The 18283-nt window shown below is 53.9% G+C and overlaps 2 protein-coding genes across 2 annotated transcripts in view; both read right to left on the bottom strand.

Annotated features, from left to right (window-relative positions):
* LOC104482601 (scavenger receptor cysteine-rich domain-containing protein DMBT1) overlaps window positions 1-12286 on the bottom strand; it is a 57247-nt gene extending 44961 nt beyond the window's left edge. The window contains 15 exon segments of the mRNA XM_086752829.1: window positions 499-867; window positions 1369-1680; window positions 1924-1971; window positions 2239-2607; window positions 3376-3720; window positions 4279-4590; window positions 5148-5459; window positions 6318-6629; window positions 8081-8392; window positions 8946-9257; window positions 9810-10121; window positions 10674-10985; window positions 11538-11849; window positions 11962-12137; window positions 12234-12286. Coding sequence (XP_086608955.1) covers window positions 499-867; window positions 1369-1680; window positions 1924-1971; window positions 2239-2607; window positions 3376-3720; window positions 4279-4590; window positions 5148-5459; window positions 6318-6629; window positions 8081-8392; window positions 8946-9257; window positions 9810-10121; window positions 10674-10985; window positions 11538-11849; window positions 11962-12137; window positions 12234-12286 — 4168 coding nt within the window.
* A 92-nt stretch (window positions 12287-12378) lies between these two features.
* On the bottom strand, window positions 12379-16278 carry LOC147600132 (scavenger receptor cysteine-rich domain-containing protein DMBT1-like). Its single transcript, XM_086752828.1, has 5 exons — window positions 15858-16278; window positions 14994-15305; window positions 14130-14441; window positions 13266-13577; window positions 12379-12713 (listed from the first exon to the last, which is right to left on the bottom strand). Exons 1-5 carry the CDS (start codon window positions 16276-16278, stop codon window positions 12379-12381), a joined length of 1692 nt encoding a protein of 563 aa, XP_086608954.1.
* Window positions 16279-18283: the final 2005 nt, after the last annotated feature.

Raw genomic sequence — 18283 nt, 5'->3', positions numbered from 1 at the left:
CAATTCAGGCAAAGGCTACACTCTGCGAGTTGCAGGCCAGCAGGACCGTCACCCTCGGCTTCAGTAGGCTGTGCATTTCCCTGCCTCAGCTCTCCCATGGAGAAGACGAAAGCCAGCCTATGAGTCAGCAACTGGTAGCGGCAGAAGAAGTGGGCAGAAAAAGCCCAAGAAATTGAGACCCACCTGGAGGAATGGATGCTGTTGGCATGGCTTGGGTGGTGGTTGTGGCATCTGTTGGGAAGGAAGAGAAAGAAGCAAGTGAGGATATTTTGGATGGATGAAAGAGCACGGCTGGGTTTTCTCCCAGCACTAGGGATGTTGGTGCCACCCTGAGAGGTGGACCATGGAGAGCGCGGGGGTCTCAGTAGGGTGGTCTTCCATGGTGGGAGCAAGGACAAAGACAACCTGTCAACGCATCTCCAAGACATACTGAAAAGTTGCCACCAAGGGCCACTTTTTGAAGGCAGGCCAGTGTTTAGGAAGGAAAAGCAGTAGTACCTGAGCAGATAACACCAGCATCTTCACTGTGGGCACAGTTGTGGACGCCCCAGCCCCTGTGGCTGCACTGGAAGAGGGAGGACTCACTCCCTGTGCAGTACACATCGTCCAGGTAGATATTGCCAGTGCCTTGTCCAAAGTAGGCACTTGATGGTGCAGAAACAGCAACACCGCATCCCAGCTGCCTGCACACGACCATGGCGTCGTTCAGGTCCCAGCTGTCATCACAGACGGTGCCCCGGCCCCCAGAGTGGTAAATCTCTACGCGCCCCTCACACCGGTTCCTGCCATTCACCAGGCTCAGGGAGGCACCTTGGAAAGAAGGAGACACGGAAAACATGGGAAACATGGTTAGCACGTAGGCACCTTCTCTCATTCGGGCACAGGCAACACTCTGCGAGTTGCAGGCCAGCAGGACCGTCACCCTCGGCTTCGGTAGGCTGTGCATTTCCCTGGCTCTGCTCTCCCATGGAGAAGACGAAAGCCAGCCTATGAGTCAGCAACTGGTAGCGGCAGAAGAAGTGGGCAGAAAAAGCCCAAGAAATTGAGACCCACCTGGAGGAATGGATGCTGTCGGCATGGCTTGGGTGGTGGTTGTGGCATCTGTTGGGAAGGAAGAGAAAGAAGCAAGTGAGGATATTTTGGATGGAGGAAGGAGCACGGCTGGGTTTTCTCCCAGCACTAGGGATGTTGGTGCCACCCTGAGAGGTGGACCATGGAGAGCGCGGGGGTCTCAGTGGAGTGGTCTTCCATGGTGGGAGCAAGGACAAAGACAACCTGTCAACGCATCTCCAAGACATACTGAAAAGTTGCCACCAAGGGCCACTTTTTGAAGGCACGCCAGTGTTTAGGAAGGAAAAGCAGCAGTACCTGAGCAGATAACACCAGCATCTTCACTGTGGGCACAGTTGTGGACGCCCCAGCCCCTGTGGCTGCACTGGAAGAGGGAGGACTCATTCCCTGTGCAGTACACATCGTCCAGGTAGATATTGCCAGTGCCCTGTCCAAAGTAGGCACTTGATGGTGCAGAAACAGCAACACCACATCCCAGCTGCCTGCACACGACCATGGCGTCGTTCAGGTCCCAGCTGTCATCACAGACGGTGCCCCGGCCCCCAGAGTGGTAAATCTCTACGCGCCCCTCACACCGGTTCCTGCCATTCACCAGGCTCAGGGAGGCACCTTGGAAAGAAGGAGACACGGAAAACATGGGAAAACTGGTTAGCACATAGGCACCTTCTCTCATTCGGGCACAGGCAACACTCTGCGAGTTGCAGGCCAGCAGGACCGTCACCATCGGCTTCGGTAGGCTGTGCATTTCCCTGGCTCTGCTCTCCCATGGAGAAGACGAAAGCCAGCCTATGAGTCAGCAACTGGTAGCGGCAGAAGAAGTGGGCAGAAAAAGCCCAAGAAATTGAGACCCACCTGGAGGAATGGATGCTGTCGGCATGGCTTGGGTGGTGGTTGTGGCATCTGTTGGGAAGGAAGAGAAAGAAGCAAGTGAGGATATTTTGGATGGAGGAAGGAGCACGGCTGGGTTTTCTCCCAGCACTAGGGATGTTGGTGCCACCCTGAGAGGTGGACCATGGAGAGCGCGGGGGTCTCAGTAGGGTGGTCTTCCATGGTGGGAGCAAGGACAAAGACAACCTGTCAACGCATCTCCAAGACATACTGAAAAGTTGCCACCAAGGGCCACTTCTTGAAGGCACGCCAGTGTTTAGGAAGGAAAAGCAGTGGTACCTGAGCAGATAACACCAGCATCTTCACTGTGGCCACAGTTGTGGACGCCCCAGCCCCTGTGGCTGCACTGGAAGAGGGAGGACTCATTCCCTGTGCAGTACACATCGTCCAGGTAGATATTGCCAGTGCCCTGTCCAAAGTAGGCACTTGATGGTGCAGAAACAGCAACACCGCATCCCAGCTGCCTGCACACGACCATGGCGTCGTTCAGGTCCCAGCTGTCATCACAGACGGTGCCCCGGCCCCCAGAGTGGTAAATCTCTACGCGCCCCTCACACCGGTTCCTGCCATTCACCAGGCTCAGGGAGGCACCTTGGAAAGAAGGAGACGTGGAAAACATGGGAAAACTGGTTAGCACGTAGGGACCTTCTCTCATTCAGGCACAGGCAACACTCTGCGAGTTGCAGGCCAGCAGGACCGTCACCCTCGGCTTCGTTAGGTTGTGCATTTCCCTGGCTCTGCTCTCCCATGGAGAAGACGAAAGCCAGCCTATGAGTCAGCAACTGGTAGCGGCAGAAGAAGTGGGCAGAAAAAGCCCAAGAAATTGAGACCCACCTGGAGGAATGGATGCTGTCGGCATGGTTTGGGTGGTGGTTGTATCGTCTGTTGGGAAGGAAGAGAAAGAAAAAGTGAAGCCATTGTGGATGATGAAGGAGCACGGCTGGGTTTTCTCAATTCAGGCAAAGGCTACACTCTGCGAGTCGCAGGCCAGCAGGACCGTCACCCTCGGCTTCGTTAGGCTGTGCATTTCCCTGGCTCTGCTCTCCCATGGAGAAGACGAAAGCCAGCCTATGAGTCAGCAACTGGTAGCGGCAGAAGAAGTGGGCAGAAAAAGCCCAAGAAATTGAGACCCACCTGGAGGAATGGATGCTGTTGGCATGGCTTGGGTGGTGGTTGTGGCATCTGTTGGGAAGGAAGAGAAAGAAGCAAGTGAGGATATTTTGGATGGAGGAAGGAGCACGGCTGGGTTTTCTCCCAGCACTAGGGATGTTGGTGCCACCCTGAGAGGTGGACCATGGAGAGCGCGGGGATCTCAGTAGGGTGGTCTTCCATGGTGGGAGCAAGGACAAAGACAACCTGTCAACGCATCTCCAAGACATACTGAAAAGTTGCCACCAAGGGCCACTTTTTGAAGGCAGGCCAGTGTTTAGGAAGGAAAAGCAGCAGTACCTGAGCAGATAACACCAGCATCTTCACTGTGGGCACAGTTGTGGACGCCCCAGCCCCTGTGGCTGCACTGGAAGAGGGAGGACTCATTCCCTGTGCAGTACACATCGTCCAGGTAGATATTGCCAGTGCCCTGTCCAAAGTAGGCACTTGATGGTGCAGAAACAGCAACACCACATCCCAGCTGCCTGCACACGACCATGGCGTCGTTCAGGTCCCAGCTGTCATCACAGACGGTGCCCCGGCCCCCAGAGTGGTAAATCTCTACGCGCCCCTCACACCGGTTCCTGCCATTCACCAGGCTCAGGGAGGCACCTTGGAAAGAAGGAGACACGGAAAACATGGGAAAACTGGTTAGCACATAGGCACCTTCTCTCATTCGGGCACAGGCAACACTCTGCGAGTTGCAGGCCAGCAGGACCGTCACCCTCGGCTTCGGTAGGCTGTGCATTTCCCTGGCTCTGCTCTCCCATGGAGAAGACGAAAGCCAGCCTATGAGTCAGCAACTGGTAGCGGCAGAAGAAGTGGGCAGAAAAAGCCCAAGAAATTGAGACCCACCTGGAGGAATGGATGCTGTCGGCATGGCTTGGGTGGTGGTTGTGGCATCTGTTGGGAAGGAAGAGAAAGAAGCAAGTGAGGATATTTTGGATGGAGGAAGGAGCACGGCTGGGTTTTCTCCCAGCACTAGGGATGTTGGTGCCACCCTGAGAGGTGGACCATGGAGAGCGCGGGGATCTCAGTAGGGTGGTCTTCCATGGTGGGAGCAAGGACAAAGACAACCTGTCAACGCATCTCCAAGACATACTGAAAAGTTGCCACCAAGGGCCACTTCTTGAAGGCACGCCAGTGTTTAGGAAGGAAAAGCAGTGGTACCTGAGCAGATAACACCAGCATCTTCACTGTGGCCACAGTTGTGGACGCCCCAGCCCCTGTGGCTGCACTGGAAGAGGGAGGACTCATTCCCTGTGCAGTACACATCGTCCAGGTAGATATTGCCAGTGCCCTGTCCAAAGTAGGCACTTGATGGTGCAGAAACAGCAACACCGCATCCCAGCTGCCTGCACACAACCATGGCGTCGTTCAGGTCCCAGCTGTCATCACAGACGGTGCCCCGGCCCCCAGAGTGGTAAATCTCTACGCGCCCCTCACACCGGTTCCTGCCATTCACCAGGCTCAGGGAGGCACCTTGGAAAGAAGGAGACACGGAAAACATGGGAAAACTGGTTAGCACGTAGGCACCTTCTCTCATTCGGGCACAGGCAACACTCTGCGAGTTGCAGGCCAGCAGGACCGTCACCCTCGGCTTCGGTAGGCTGTGCATTTCCCTGGCTCTGCTCTCCCATGGAGAAGACGAAAGCCAGCCTATGAGTCAGCAACTGGTAGCGGCAGAAGAAGTGGGCAGAAAAAGCCCAAGAAATTGAGACCCACCTGGAGGAATGGATGCTGTTGGCATGGCTTGGGTGGTGGTTGTGGCATCTGTTGGGAAGGAAGAGAAAGAAGCAAGTGAGGATATTTTGGATGGAGGAAGGAGCACGGCTGGTTTTCTCCCAGCACTAGGGATGTTGGTGCCACCCTGAGAGGTGGACCATGGAGAGCGCGGGGATCTCAGTAGGGTGGTCTTCCATGGTGGGAGCAAGGACAAAGACAACCTGTCAACGCATCTCCAAGACATACTAAAAAGTTGCCACCAAGGGCCACTTTTTGAAGGCAGGCCAGTGTTTAGGAAGGAAAAGCAGTAGTACCTGAGCAGATAACACCAGCATCTTCACTGTGGCCACAGTTGTGGACGCCCCAGCCCCTGTGGCTGCACTGAAAGAGGGAGGACTCACTCCCTGTGCAGTACACATCGTCCAGGTAGATATTGCCAGTGCCTTGTCCAAAGTAGGCACTTGATGGTGCAGAAAGAGCAACACCGCATCCCAGCTGCCTGCACACGACCATGGCGTCGTTCAGGTCCCAGCTGTCATCACAGACGGTGCCCCGGCCCCCAGAGTGGTAAATCTCTACGCGCCCCTCACACCGGTTCCTGCCATTCACCAGGCTCAGGGAGGCACCTTGGAAAGAAGGAGACGTGGAAAACATGGGAAAACTGGTTAGCACGTAGGGACCTTCTCTCATTCAGGCACAGGCAACACTCTGCGAGTTGCAGGCCAGCAGGACCGTCACCCTCGGCTTCGTTAGGTTGTGCATTTCCCTGGCTCTGCTCTCCCATGGAGAAGACGAAAGCCAGCCTATGAGTCAGCAACTGGTAGCGGCAGAAGAAGTGGGCAGAAAAAGCCCAAGAAATTGAGACCCACCTGGAGGAATGGATGCTGTCGGCATGGTTTGGGTGGTGGTTGTATCGTCTGTTGGGAAGGAAGAGAAAGAAAAAGTGAAGCCATTGTGGATGATGAAGGAGCACGGCTGGGTTTTCTCAATTCAGGCAAAGGCTACACTCTGCGAGTCGCAGGCCAGCAGGACCGTCACCCTCGGCTTCGTTAGGCTGTGCATTTCCCTGGCTATGCTCTCCCATGGAGAAGACGAAAGCCAGCCTATGAGTCAGCAACTGGTAGCGGCAGAAGAAGTGGGCAGAAAAAGCCCAAGAAATTGAGACCCACCTGGAGGAATGGATGCTGTTGGCATGGCTTGGGTGGTGGTTGTGGCATCTGTTGGGAAGGAAGAGAAAGAAGCAAGTGAGGATATTTTGGATGGAGGAAGGAGCACGGCTGGGTTTTCTCCCAGTACTAGGGATGTTGGTGCCACCCTGAGAGGTGGACCATGGAGAGCGCGGGGATCTCAGTAGGGTGGTCTTCCATGGTGGGAGCAAGGACAAAGACAACCTGTCAACGCATCTCCAAGACATACTGAAAAGTTGCCACCAAGGGCCACTTTTTGAAGGCACGCCAGTGTTTAGGAAGGAAAAGCAGCAGTACCTGAGCAGATAACACCAGCATCTTCACTGTGGGCACAGTTGTGGACGCCCCAGCCCCTGTGGCTGCACTGGAAGAGGGAGGACTCATTCCCTGTGCAGTACACATCGTCCAGGTAGATATTGCCAGTGCCTTGTCCAAAGTAGGCACTTGATGGTGCAGAAACAGCAACACCGCATCCCAGGTGCCTGCACACGACCATGGCATCGTTCAGGTCCCAGCTGTCATCACAGACGGTGCCCCGGCCCCCAGAGTGGTAAATCTCTACGCGCCCCTCACACCGGTTCCTGCCATTCACCAGGCTCAGGGAGGCACCTTGGAAAGAAGGAGACGTGGAAAACATGGGAAAACTGGTTAGCACGTAGGCAACTTCTCTCATTCGGGCACAGGCAACACTCTGCGAGTTGCAGGCCAGCAGGACCGTCACCCTCGGCTTCGTTAGGCTGTGCATTTCCCTGGCTCTGCTCTCCCATGGAGAAGACGAAAGCCAGCCTATGAGTCAGCAACTGGTAGCGGCAGAAGAAGTGGGCAGAAAAAGCCCAAGAAATTGAGACCCACCTGGAGGAATGGATGCTGTCGGCATGGCTTGGGTGGTGATTGTATCGTCTGTTGGGAAGGAAGAAAATGAAAAAGTGAAGCCATTGTAGATGGTGAAGGAGCATTTCTGGGTTTTCTCAATTAAGGCAAAGGCCACACTCTGCGAGTGCAGGCCAGCAGGACCGTCACACTCAGCTTCGTTAGGCTGTGCATTTCCCTGGCTCTGTTCTCCCATGGAGAAGATGAAAGCCAGCCTATGAGTCAGCAAGTGGTAGCGGCAGAAGAAGTGGGCAGAAAAAGGCCAAGAAATTGAGACCAACCTAGAAGAATGGATTCCGTCGTGGTTTCGGTGGCGGTTGTGTCATCTGTTGGGATGGAAGAGAAAGAGAAAGTGAAGCCATTGTGGATGGTTAAGGAGCTTGGCTGGGTTTTCTCAATTCAGGCACAGGCAACACTCTGCGAGTTGCAGTCCAGCAGGATCGTCACCCTCGGCTTCGTTAGGCTGTGCATTTCCCTGGCTCTGCTCTGCCATGGAGCAGACCAATGCCAACCTATGAGCCAGCAACTGGTAGCGGCAGAAGTGGGCAGAAAAAGCATAAAAAATTGAGACCCACCTGGAGGAATGGATGCTGTCAGCATTGCTTGGTTGCTGGTGGTGGTGTCTGTTGGGAAGGAAGAGACAGAAAAAGTGAAGCCATTTTGGATGAAGAAGGAGCATGGCTGGGTTTTTCTCAACACAGGCAAAGGTAACACTCTGCGAGTTGCAGGCCAGCAGGACCGTCACCCTCGGCTTCGTTCGGCTTTACATTTCCCTGTCTCTGCTCTGCCATGGAGCAGACCAATGCCAACCTATGAGCCAGCAACTGGTAGCGGCAGAAGAAATGGGCAGAAAAAGCCCAAGAAATTGAGACCCACCTGGAGGAATGGATGCCGTCATTGTGGTTGGGATGATGGCTTTGTCGTCTGTTGGGAAGTAAGAGAAAGAGAAAGTGAGGCCATTGTGGATGGATGAAGGAGCATGGCTGGGTTTTCTCCCAGCACTAGGGATGTTGGTGCCACCCTGAGAGGTGGACCATGGAGAGCCCGGGTGTCTCAGTGGAGTGGTCTTCCATGGTGGGAGCAAGGACAAAGACAACCTGTCAACGCATCTCCAAGACATACTGAAAAGTTGCCACCAAGGGCCACTTTTTGAAGGCAGGCCAGTGTTCAGGAAGGAAAAGCAGTAGTACCTGAGCAGATAACACCAGCATCTTCACTGTGGCCGCAGTTGTGGATGCCCCAGCCCCTGTGGCTGCACTGGAAGAGGGAGGACTCACTCCCTGTGCAGTACACATCGTCCAGGTAGATATTGCCAGTGCCTTGTCCAAAGTAGGCACTTGATGGTGCAGAAACAGCAACACCGCATCCCAGCTGCCTGCACACGACCATGGCGTCGTTCAGGTCCCAGCTGTCATCACAGACGGTGCCCCGGCCCCCAGAGTAGGAAACCTCTACGCGCCCCTCACACCGGTTCCTGCCATTCACCAGGCTCAGGGAGGCACCTTGGAAAGGAGGAGACATGGAAAACATGGGAAACATGGTTAGCACGTAGGCACCTTCTCTCATTTGGGCACAGGCAACACTCTGCGAGTTGCAGGCCAGCAGGACCGTCACCCTCGGCTTCAGTAGGCTGTGCATTTCCCTGGCTCTGCTCTCCCATGGAGAAGACCAAAGCCAGCCTATGAGTCAGCAACTGGTAGCGGCAGAAGAAGTGGGCAGAAAAAGCCCAAGAAATTGAGACCCACCTGGAGGAATGGATGCCGTCGTGGCTTGGGTGGTGGTTGTGGCAGCTGTTGGGTAGGAAGAGAAAGAGAAAGTGAGGCCATTGTGGATGGATGAAGGAGCATGGCTGGGTTTTCTCCCAGCACTAGGGATGTTGGTGCCACCCTGAGAGGTGGACCATGGAGAGCGCAGGGGTCTCAGTGGAGTGGTCTTCCATGGTGGGAGCAAGGACAAAGACAACCTGTCAACGCATCTCCAAGATATACTGAAAATTTGCCACCAAGGGCCACTTTTTGAAGGCACGCTGTGTTTAGGAAGGAAAAGCAGTAGTACCTGAGCAGATAACACCAGCATCTTCACTGTGGGCACAGTTGTGGACGCCCCAGCCCCTGTGGCTGCACTGGAAGAGGGAGGACTCACTCCCTGTGCAGTACACATCATCCAGGTAGATATTGCCAGTGCCTTGTCCAAAGTAGGCACTTGATGGTGCAGAAACAGCAACACCGCATCCCAGCTGCCTGCACACGACCATGGCGTCGTTCAGGTCCCAGCTGTCATCACAGACGGTGCCCCGGCCCCCAGAGTAGGAAACCTCTACGCGCCCCTCACACCGGTTCCTGCCATTCACCAGGCTCAGGGAGGCACCTTGGAAAGGAGGAGACATGGAAAACATGGGAAAACTGATTAGCACGTAGGCACCTTCTCTCATTCGGGCACAGGCAACACTCTGCGAGTTGCAGGCCAGCAGGACCGTCACCCTCGGCTTTGGTAGGCTGTGCATTTCCCTGGCTCTGCTCTCCCGTGGAGAAGACCAAGGCCAGCCTATGAGTCAGCAACTGGTAGCGGCAGAAGAAGTGGGCAGAAAAAGCCCAAGAAATTGAGACCCACCTGGAGGAATGGATGCCGTCGTGGCTTGGGTGGTGGTTGTGGCAGCTGTTGGGAAGGAAGAGAAAGAGAAAGTGAGGCCATTGTGGATGGATGAAGGAGCATGGCTGGGTTTTCTCCCAGCACTAGGGATGTTGGTGCCACCCTGAGAGGTGGACCATGGAGAGCGCGGGGGTCTCAGTAGGGTGGTCTTCCATGGTGGGAGCAAGGACAAAGACAACCTGTCAACGCATCTCCAAGACATACTGAAATTTGCCACCAAGGGCCCTTTTTGAAGGCAGGCCAGTGTTTAGGAAGGGAAAGCAGTGGTACCTGAGCAGATAACACCAGCATCTTCACTGTGGCCACAGTTGTGGACGCCCCAGCCCCTGTGGCTGCACTGGAAGAGGGAGGACTCACTCCCTGTGCAGTACACATCGTCCAGGTAGATATTGCCAGTGCCTTGTCCAAAGTAGGCACTTGATGGTGCAGAAAGAGCAACACCGCATCCCAGCTGCCTGCACACGACCATGGCGTCGTTCAGGTCCCAGCTGTCATCACAGACGGTGCCCCGGCCCCCAGAGTAGGAAACCTCTACGCGCCCCTCACACCGGTTCCTGCCATTCACCAGGCTCAGGGAGGCACCTTGGAAAGGAGGAGACATGGAAAACATGGGAAAACTGATTAGCACGTAGGCACCTTCTCTCTTTCGGGCACAGGCAACACTCTGGGAGTTGCAGGCCGGCAGGACCGTCACCCTCGGCTTCGGTAGGCTGTGCATTTCCCTGGCTCTGCTCTCCCATGGAGAAGACCAAGGCCAGCCTATGAGTCAGCAACTGGTAGCGGCAGAAGAAGTGGGCAGAAAAAGCCCAAGAAATTGAGACCCACCTGGAGGAATGGATGCCGTCGTGGCTTGGGTGGTGGTTGTGGCAGCTGTTGGGAAGGAAGAGAAAGAGAAAGTGAGGCCATTGTGGATGGATGAAGGAGCATGGCTGGGTTTTCTCCCAGCACTAGGGATGTTGCTGCCACCCTGAGAGGTGGACCATGGAGAGCGCGGGGGTCTCAGTGGAGTGGTCTTCCATGGTGGGAGCAAGGACAAAGACAACCTGTCAACGCATCTCCAAGACATACTGAAATTTGCCACCAAGGGCCCTTTTTGAAGGCAGGCCAGTGTTTAGGAAGGGAAAGCAGTGGTACCTGAGCAGATAACACCAGCATCTTCACTGTGGCCACAGTTGTGGACGCCCCAGCCCCTGTGGCTGCACTGGAAGAGGGAGGACTCACTCCCTGTGCAGTACACATCGTCCAGGTAGATATTGCCAGTGCCTTGTCCAAAGTAGGCACTTGATGGTGCAGAAACAGCAACACCGCATCCCAGCTGCCTGCACACGACCATGGCGTCGTTCAGGTCCCAGCTGTCATCACAGACGGTGCCCCGGCCCCCAGAGTAGGAAACCTCTACGCGCCCCTCACACCGGTTCCTGCCATTCACCAGGCTCAGGGAGGCACCTTGGAAAGGAGGAGACATGGAAAACATGGGAAAACTGATTAGCACGTAGGCACCTTCTCTCTTTCGGGCACAGGCAACACTCTGCGAGTTGCAGGCCAGCAGGACCGTCACCCTCGGCTTCGGTAGGCTGTGCATTTCCCTGGCTCTGCTCTCCCATGGAGAAGACCAAGGCCAGCCTATGAGTCAGCAACTGGTAGCGGCAGAAGAAGTGGGCAGAAAAAGCCCAAGAAATTGAGACCCACCTGGAGGAATGGATGCCGTCGTGGCTTGGGTGGTGGTTGTGGCAGCTGTTGGGAAGGAAGAGAAAGAGAAAGTGAGGCCATTGTGGATGGATGAAGGAGCATGGCTGGGTTTTCTCCCAGCACTAGGGATGTTGGTGCCACCCTGAGAGGTGGACCATGGAGAGCGCGGGGGTCTCAGTGGAGTGGTCTTCCATGGTGGGAGCAAGGACAAAGACAACCTGTCAACGCATCTCCAAGACATACTGAAATTTGCCACCAAGGGCCCTTTTTGAAGGCAGGCCAGTGTTTAGGAAGGGAAAGCAGTGGTACCTGAGCAGATAACACCAGCATCTTCACTGTGGGCACAGTTGTGGACGCCCCAGCCCCTGTGGCTGCACTGGAAGAGGGAGGACTCACTCCCTGTGCAGTACACATCATCCAGGTAGATATTGCCAGTGCCTTGTCCAAAGTAGGCACTTGATGGTGCAGAAACAGCAACACCGCATCCCAGCTGCCTGCACACGACCATGGCGTCGTTCAGGTCCCAGCTGTCATCACAGACGGTGCCCCGGCCCCCAGAGTAGGAAACCTCTACGCGCCCCTCACACCGGTTCCTGCCATTCACCAGGCTCAGGGAGGCACCTTGGAAAGGAGGAGACATGGAAAACATGGGAAAACTGATTAGCACGTAGGCACCTTCTCTCATTCGGGCACAGGCAACACTCTGCGAGTTGCAGGCCAGCAGGACCGTCACCCTCGGCTTTGGTAGGCTGTGCATTTCCCTGGCTCTGCTCTCCCATGGAGAAGACCAAGGCCAGCCTATGAGTCAGCAACTGGTAGCGGCAGAAGAAGTGGGCAGAAAAAGCCCAAGAAATTGAGACCCACCTGGAGGAATGGATGCCGTCGTGGCTTGGGTGGTGGTTGTGGCAGCTGTTGGGAAGGAAGAGAAAGAGAAAGTGAGGCCATTGTGGATGGATGAAGGAGCATGGCTGGGTTTTCTCCCAGCACTAGGGATGTTGGTGCCACCCTGAGAGGTGGACCATGGAGAGCGCGGGGGTCTCAGTAGGGTGGTCTTCCATGGTGGGAGCAAGGACAAAGACAACCTGTCAACGCATCTCCAAGACATACTGAAATTTGCCACCAAGGGCCCTTTTTGAAGGCAGGCCAGTGTTTAGGAAGGGAAAGCAGTGGTACCTGAGCAGATAACACCAGCATCTTCACTGTGGCCACAGTTGTGGACGCCCCAGCCCCTGTGGCTGCACTGGAAGAGGGAGGACTCACTCCCTGTGCAGTACACATCGTCCAGGTAGATATTGCCAGTGCCTTGTCCAAAGTAGGCACTTGATGGTGCAGAAAGAGCAACACCGCATCCCAGCTGCCTGCACACGACCATGGCGTCGTTCAGGTCCCAGCTGTCATCACAGACGGTGCCCCGGCCCCCAGAGTAGGAAACCTCTACGCGCCCCTCACACCGGTTCCTGCCATTCACCAGGCTCAGGGAGGCACCTTGGAAAGGAGGAGACATGGAAAACATGGGAAAACTGATTAGCACGTAGGCACCTTCTCTCTTTCGGGCACAGGCAACACTCTGCGAGTTGCAGGCCGGCAGGACCGTCACCCTCGGCTTCGGTAGGCTGTGCATTTCCCTGGCTCTGCTCTCCCATGGAGAAGACCAAGGCCAGCCTATGAGTCAGCAACTGGTAGCGGCAGAAGAAGTGGGCAGAAAAAGCCCAAGAAATTGAGACCCACCTGGAGGAATGGATGCCGTCGTGGCTTGGGTGGTGGTTGTGGCAGCTGTTGGGAAGGAAGAGAAAGAGAAAGTGAGGCCATTGTGGATGGATGAAGGAGCATGGCTGGGTTTTCTCCCAGCACTAGGGATGTTGGTGCCACCCTGAGAGGTGGACCATGGAGAGCGCGGGGGTCTCAGTGGAGTGGTCTTCCATGGTGGGAGCAAGGACAAAGACAACCTGTCAATGCATCTCCAAGACATACTGAAATTTGCCACCAAGGGCCCTTTTTGAAGGCAGGCCAGTGTTTAGGAAGGGAAAGCAGTGGTACCTGAGCAGATAACACCAGCATCTTCACTGTGGCCACAGTTGTGGACGCCCCAGCCCCTGTGGCTGCACTGGAAGAGGGAGGACTCACTCCCTGTGCAGTACACATCGTCCAGGTAGATATTGCCAGTGCCTTGTCCAAAGTAGGCACTTGATGGTGCAGAAACAGCAACACCGCATCCCAGCTGCCTGCACACGACCATGGCATCGTTCAGGTCCCAGCTGTCATCACAGACGGTGCCCCGGCCCCCAGAGTAGTAAACCTCTACGCGCCCCTCACACCGGTTCCTGCCATTCACCAGGCTCAGGGAGGCACCTTGGAAAGGAGGAGACATGGAAAACATGGGAAAACTGATTAGCACGTAGGCACCTTCTCTCATTCGGGCACAGGCAACACTCTGCGAGTTGCAGGCCAGCAGGACCGTCACCCTCGGCTTCGGTAGGCTGTGCATTTCCCTGGCTCTGCTCTCCCATGGAGAAGACCAAGGCCAGCCTATGAGTCAGCAACTGGTAGCGGCAGAAGAAGTGGGCAGAAAAAGCCCAAGAAATTGAGACCCACCTGGAGGAATGGATGCCGTCGTGGCTTGGGTGGTGGTTGTGGCAGCTGTTGGGAAGGAAGAGAAAGAGAAAGTGAGGCCATTGTGGATGGATGAAGGAGCATGGCTGGGTTTTCTCCCAGCACTAGGGATGTTGGTGCCACCCTGAGAGGTGGACCATGGAGAGCGCGGGGGTCTCAGTGGAGTGGTCTTCCATGGTGGGAGCAAGGACAAAGACAACCTGTCAACGCATCTCCAAGACATACTGAAATTTGCCACCAAGGGCCCTTTTTGAAGGCAGGCCAGTGTTTAGGAAGGGAAAGCAGTGGTACCTGAGCAGATAACACCAGCATCTTCACTGTGGCCACAGTTGTGGACGCCCCAGCCCCTGTGGCTGCACTGGAAGAGGGAGGACTCACTCCCTGTGCAGTACACATCGTCCAGGTAGATATTGCCAGTGCCTTGTCCAAAGTAGGCACTTGATGGTGCAGAAAGAGCAACACCGCATCCCAGCTGCCTGCACACGACCATGGCGTCGTTCAGGTCCCAGCTGTCATCACAGACGGTGCCCCGGCCCCCAGAGTAGGAAACCTCTACGCGCCCCTCACACCGGTTCCTGCCATTCACCAGGCTCAGGGAGGCACCTTGGAAAGGAGGAGACATGGAAAACATGGGAAAACTGATTAGCACGTAGGCACCTTCTCTCTTTCGGGCACAGGCAACACTCTGCGAGTCGCAGGCCAGCAGGACCGTCACCCTCGGCTTCGTTAGGCTGTGCATTTCCCTGGCTCTGCTCTCCCATGGAGAAGACCAAGGCCAGCCTATGAGTCAGCAACTGGTAGCGGCAGAAGAAGTGGGCAGAAAAAGCCCAAGAAATTGAGACCCACCTGGAGGAATGGATGCCGTCGTGGCTTGGGTGGTGGTTGTGGCAGCTGTTGGGAAGGAAGAGAAAGAGAAAGTGAGGCCATTGTGGATGGATGAAGGAGCATGGCTGGGTTTTCTCCCAGCACTAGGGATGTTGGTGCCACCCTGAGAGGTGGACCATGGAGAGCGCGGGGGTCTCAGTGGAGTGGTCTTCCATGGTGGGAGCAAGGACAAAGACAACCTGTCAACGCATCTCCAAGACATACTGAAATTTGCCACCAAGGGCCCTTTTTGAAGGCAGGCCAGTGTTTAGGAAGGGAAAGCAGTGGTACCTGAGCAGATAACACCAGCATCTTCACTGTGGCCACAGTTGTGGACGCCCCAGCCCCTGTGGCTGCACTGGAAGAGGGAGGACTCACTCCCTGTGCAGTACACATCGTCCAGGTAGATATTGCCAGTGCCTTGTCCAAAGTAGGCACTTGATGGTGCAGAAACAGCAACACCGCATCCCAGCTGCCTGCACACGACCATGGCATCGTTCAGGTCCCAGCTGTCATCACAGACGGTGCCCCGGCCCCCAGAGTAGTAAACCTCTACGCGCCCCTCACACCGGTTCCTGCCATTCACCAGGCTCAGGGAGGCACCTTGGAAAGGAGGAGACATGGAAAACATGGGAAAACTGATTAGCACGTAGGCACCTTCTCTCATTCGGGCACAGGCAACACTCTGCGAGTTGCAGGCCAGCAGGACCGTCACCCTCGGCTTCGGTAGGCTGTGCATTTCCCTGGCTCTGCTCTCCCATGGAGAAGACCAAGGCCAGCCTATGAGTCAGCAACTGGTAGCGGCAGAAGAAGTGGGCAGAAAAAGCCCAAGAAATTGAGACCCACCTGGAGGAATGGATGCCGTCGTGGCTTGGGTGGTGGTTGTGGCAGCTGTTGGGAAGGAAGAGAAAGAGAAAGTGAGGCCATTGTGGATGGATGAAGGAGCATGGCTGGGTTTTCTCCCAGCACTAGGGATGTTGGTGCCACCCTGAGAGGTGGACCATGGAGAGCGCGGGGGTCTCAGTGGAGTGGTCTTCCATGGTGGGAGCAAGGACAAAGACAACCTGTCAACGCATCTCCAAGACATACTGAAATTTGCCACCAAGGGCCCTTTTTGAAGGCAGGCCAGTGTTTAGGAAGGGAAAGCAGTGGTACCTGAGCAGATAACACCAGCATCTTCACTGTGGCCACAGTTGTGGACGCCCCAGCCCCTGTGGCTGCACTGGAAGAGGGAGGACTCACTCCCTGTGCAGTACACATCGTCCAGGTAGATATTGCCAGTGCCTTGTCCAAAGTAGGCACTTGATGGTGCAGAAACAGCAACACCGCATCGCAGCTGCCTGCACACGACCATGGCGTCGTTCAGGTCCCAGCTGTCATCACAGACGGTGCCCCGGCCCCCAGAGTAGGAAACCTCTACGCGCCCCTCACACCGGTTCCTGCCATTCACCAGGCTCAGGGAGGCACCTTGGAAAGGAGGAGACATGGAAAACATGGGAAAACTGATTAGCACGTAGGCACCTTCTCTCATTCGGGCACAGGCAACACTCTGCGAGTTGCAGGCCAGCAGGACCATCACCCTCGGCTTCGTTAGGCTGTGCATTTCCCTGGCTCTGCTCTCCCATGGAGAAGACCAAGGCCAGCCTATGAGTCAGCAACTGGTAGCGGCAGAAGAAGTGGGCAGAAAAAGCCCAAGAAATTGAGACCCACCTGGAGGAATGGATGCCGTCATTGTGACTGGGGTTGTGGTTGTGGCATCTGTTGGTAAGGAAGAGAAAGAAAATGTGTGGTCATTGTGGATGAATGAAGGAGAATGGCTGTTTTTTCTCCCAGCACTCGTAATGTTGGTGCTGCTATGTCAGGTGGACCATGGAGATCTTGAAAGCATTGGTCAAGTGCTCTTCCATGGTGGGAGCTAGGGAAAAGATAGTCATTCATCGTATCTTCATATCATGTTTCCTTGAAATAAGTGTTAATTTTTTGTTTTCCCAGAGAGGTTGTAGATATCCTGTCCCTCGCGGGTATATTCAAGGTCAGTTTGTTGAGGTCATTAAGCCATCTTCTAACTGAAAGTTTGTCTTCTACTCCAGGAATGTTGGAGTAGATATCCTTTATAGGTCCCTTCTACACCAACTGTTCTATCATTCTATGATTCGATCATTCTTATTATAAATAGTTCCTTTCAGTGAGTGATTAAATTTGATGATGGAAGTGATAAAGAAATCCAGACAAAGTATGTTTTCACTAGAGAAGTGCATCTTTTGGGACACATTGCTGTCCACCTTGGAGCTTTGCTCTCTCCAGGTTTGCTTGTCTCACACCTGTTAACCGCAAGGGCATGACTCGCAGCCCTGCCCTGCCCTGGGCTGTGTGGTTCACAGCACCATGCTCCTACCTGTCCCACCTGCCACCAGGAAGCTTCAGAGCCCCAAGCTGGGATGTTAACTACTACATCCCACAAGTAACGCAGAGATAGAAAACGTGAGAAGCCCAGACATTGGAGACATTGTCTTGGTGGCATTTTGGGTCATGATATCTATAACTGTTAAGGGAAGAAGAGAAAGAAGCACGTGAGGAAATTTTTATCTCAACGAAACTACGAAGATTACCTCTCCCACATCCATAAATTTCACTTTAATTTCACAAATTAAAAATAAAACTGTTTTGAGGAACTTGTTTCTAAGGAGACATGCTCATTCCACATGATGACTGGTACAATAGCAGGCTGAGTCTCACAGCTTTGGACAAGACAGACAAGAGAGGTGTGGTGAAGATTTGTTGAAAAAAGAGTTTTAAGAAAAGGATGCATTGCATATTTTGGCCACTAATATGCATCCACTTAGGATGTAGAGGCATCTCTTCCTTTTCCACATTAGTAATAAATTTTTAAAACTTCTTTATTAATCTGCTAAGGATCAAACTCAATTGAATGTGCCTTTTAATATACTATTAAAAGACAGGTGAGATGGCAGTGCTGCACCATAGGGTTCATCTACATGAAAGAACATCTTACAAGCATCGTGCAAGCATCACAGCGAGGTGTGATCTGATATACTAAAACTGCAGTGCAAGGTCTCTGGGAAATGAGAGGTAATTAGTGGTGTTCCACCAGCGCTAGATAGCCTCCCAAAATTATCTTTTCTTTTAGTAAAGGCTGTAGACAGAGACAACTGAGGGCAAATCTCTCATCCAGCAAACTGATTTTTCATATATGCAAGTTTGAATTAACATTCTGTCAGCCTAAAGAGAATAATTTTGATTTTTGACTGAGATTTGAATTTTCCATGGTAATTCTTGGTGTGTGTTTGCTAGCAATAACAAACAGAAGGTGCAGGGAGCTAAACAACCAAGCACTGCACAGAGCTACTCTCATAATGACAAAAAGAAACAATAAAAGTTTACAGAAAGACATGATTGGGTGGGAGTAATGTACAGTATTTGTGGTATATCCTTGAATCTGCGCTTTTAATTTACAATAACCACAGTATTTTTAGATGTTGAAACATGTTGCTTGCTTGCAATTGTTTTTTTTTTTCTGTGAACTTAAATGCATAACGAAAAACATGTAAAACAAATATAAA

This window comes from Chlamydotis macqueenii, chromosome 7 (genome assembly GCF_036417535.1).
Source record: "Chlamydotis macqueenii isolate bChlMac1 chromosome 7, bChlMac1.mat, whole genome shotgun sequence".
Taxonomy (NCBI): domain Eukaryota; kingdom Metazoa; phylum Chordata; class Aves; order Otidiformes; family Otididae; genus Chlamydotis; species Chlamydotis macqueenii.
This window is presented reverse-complemented; position numbering and strand designations above follow the sequence as displayed.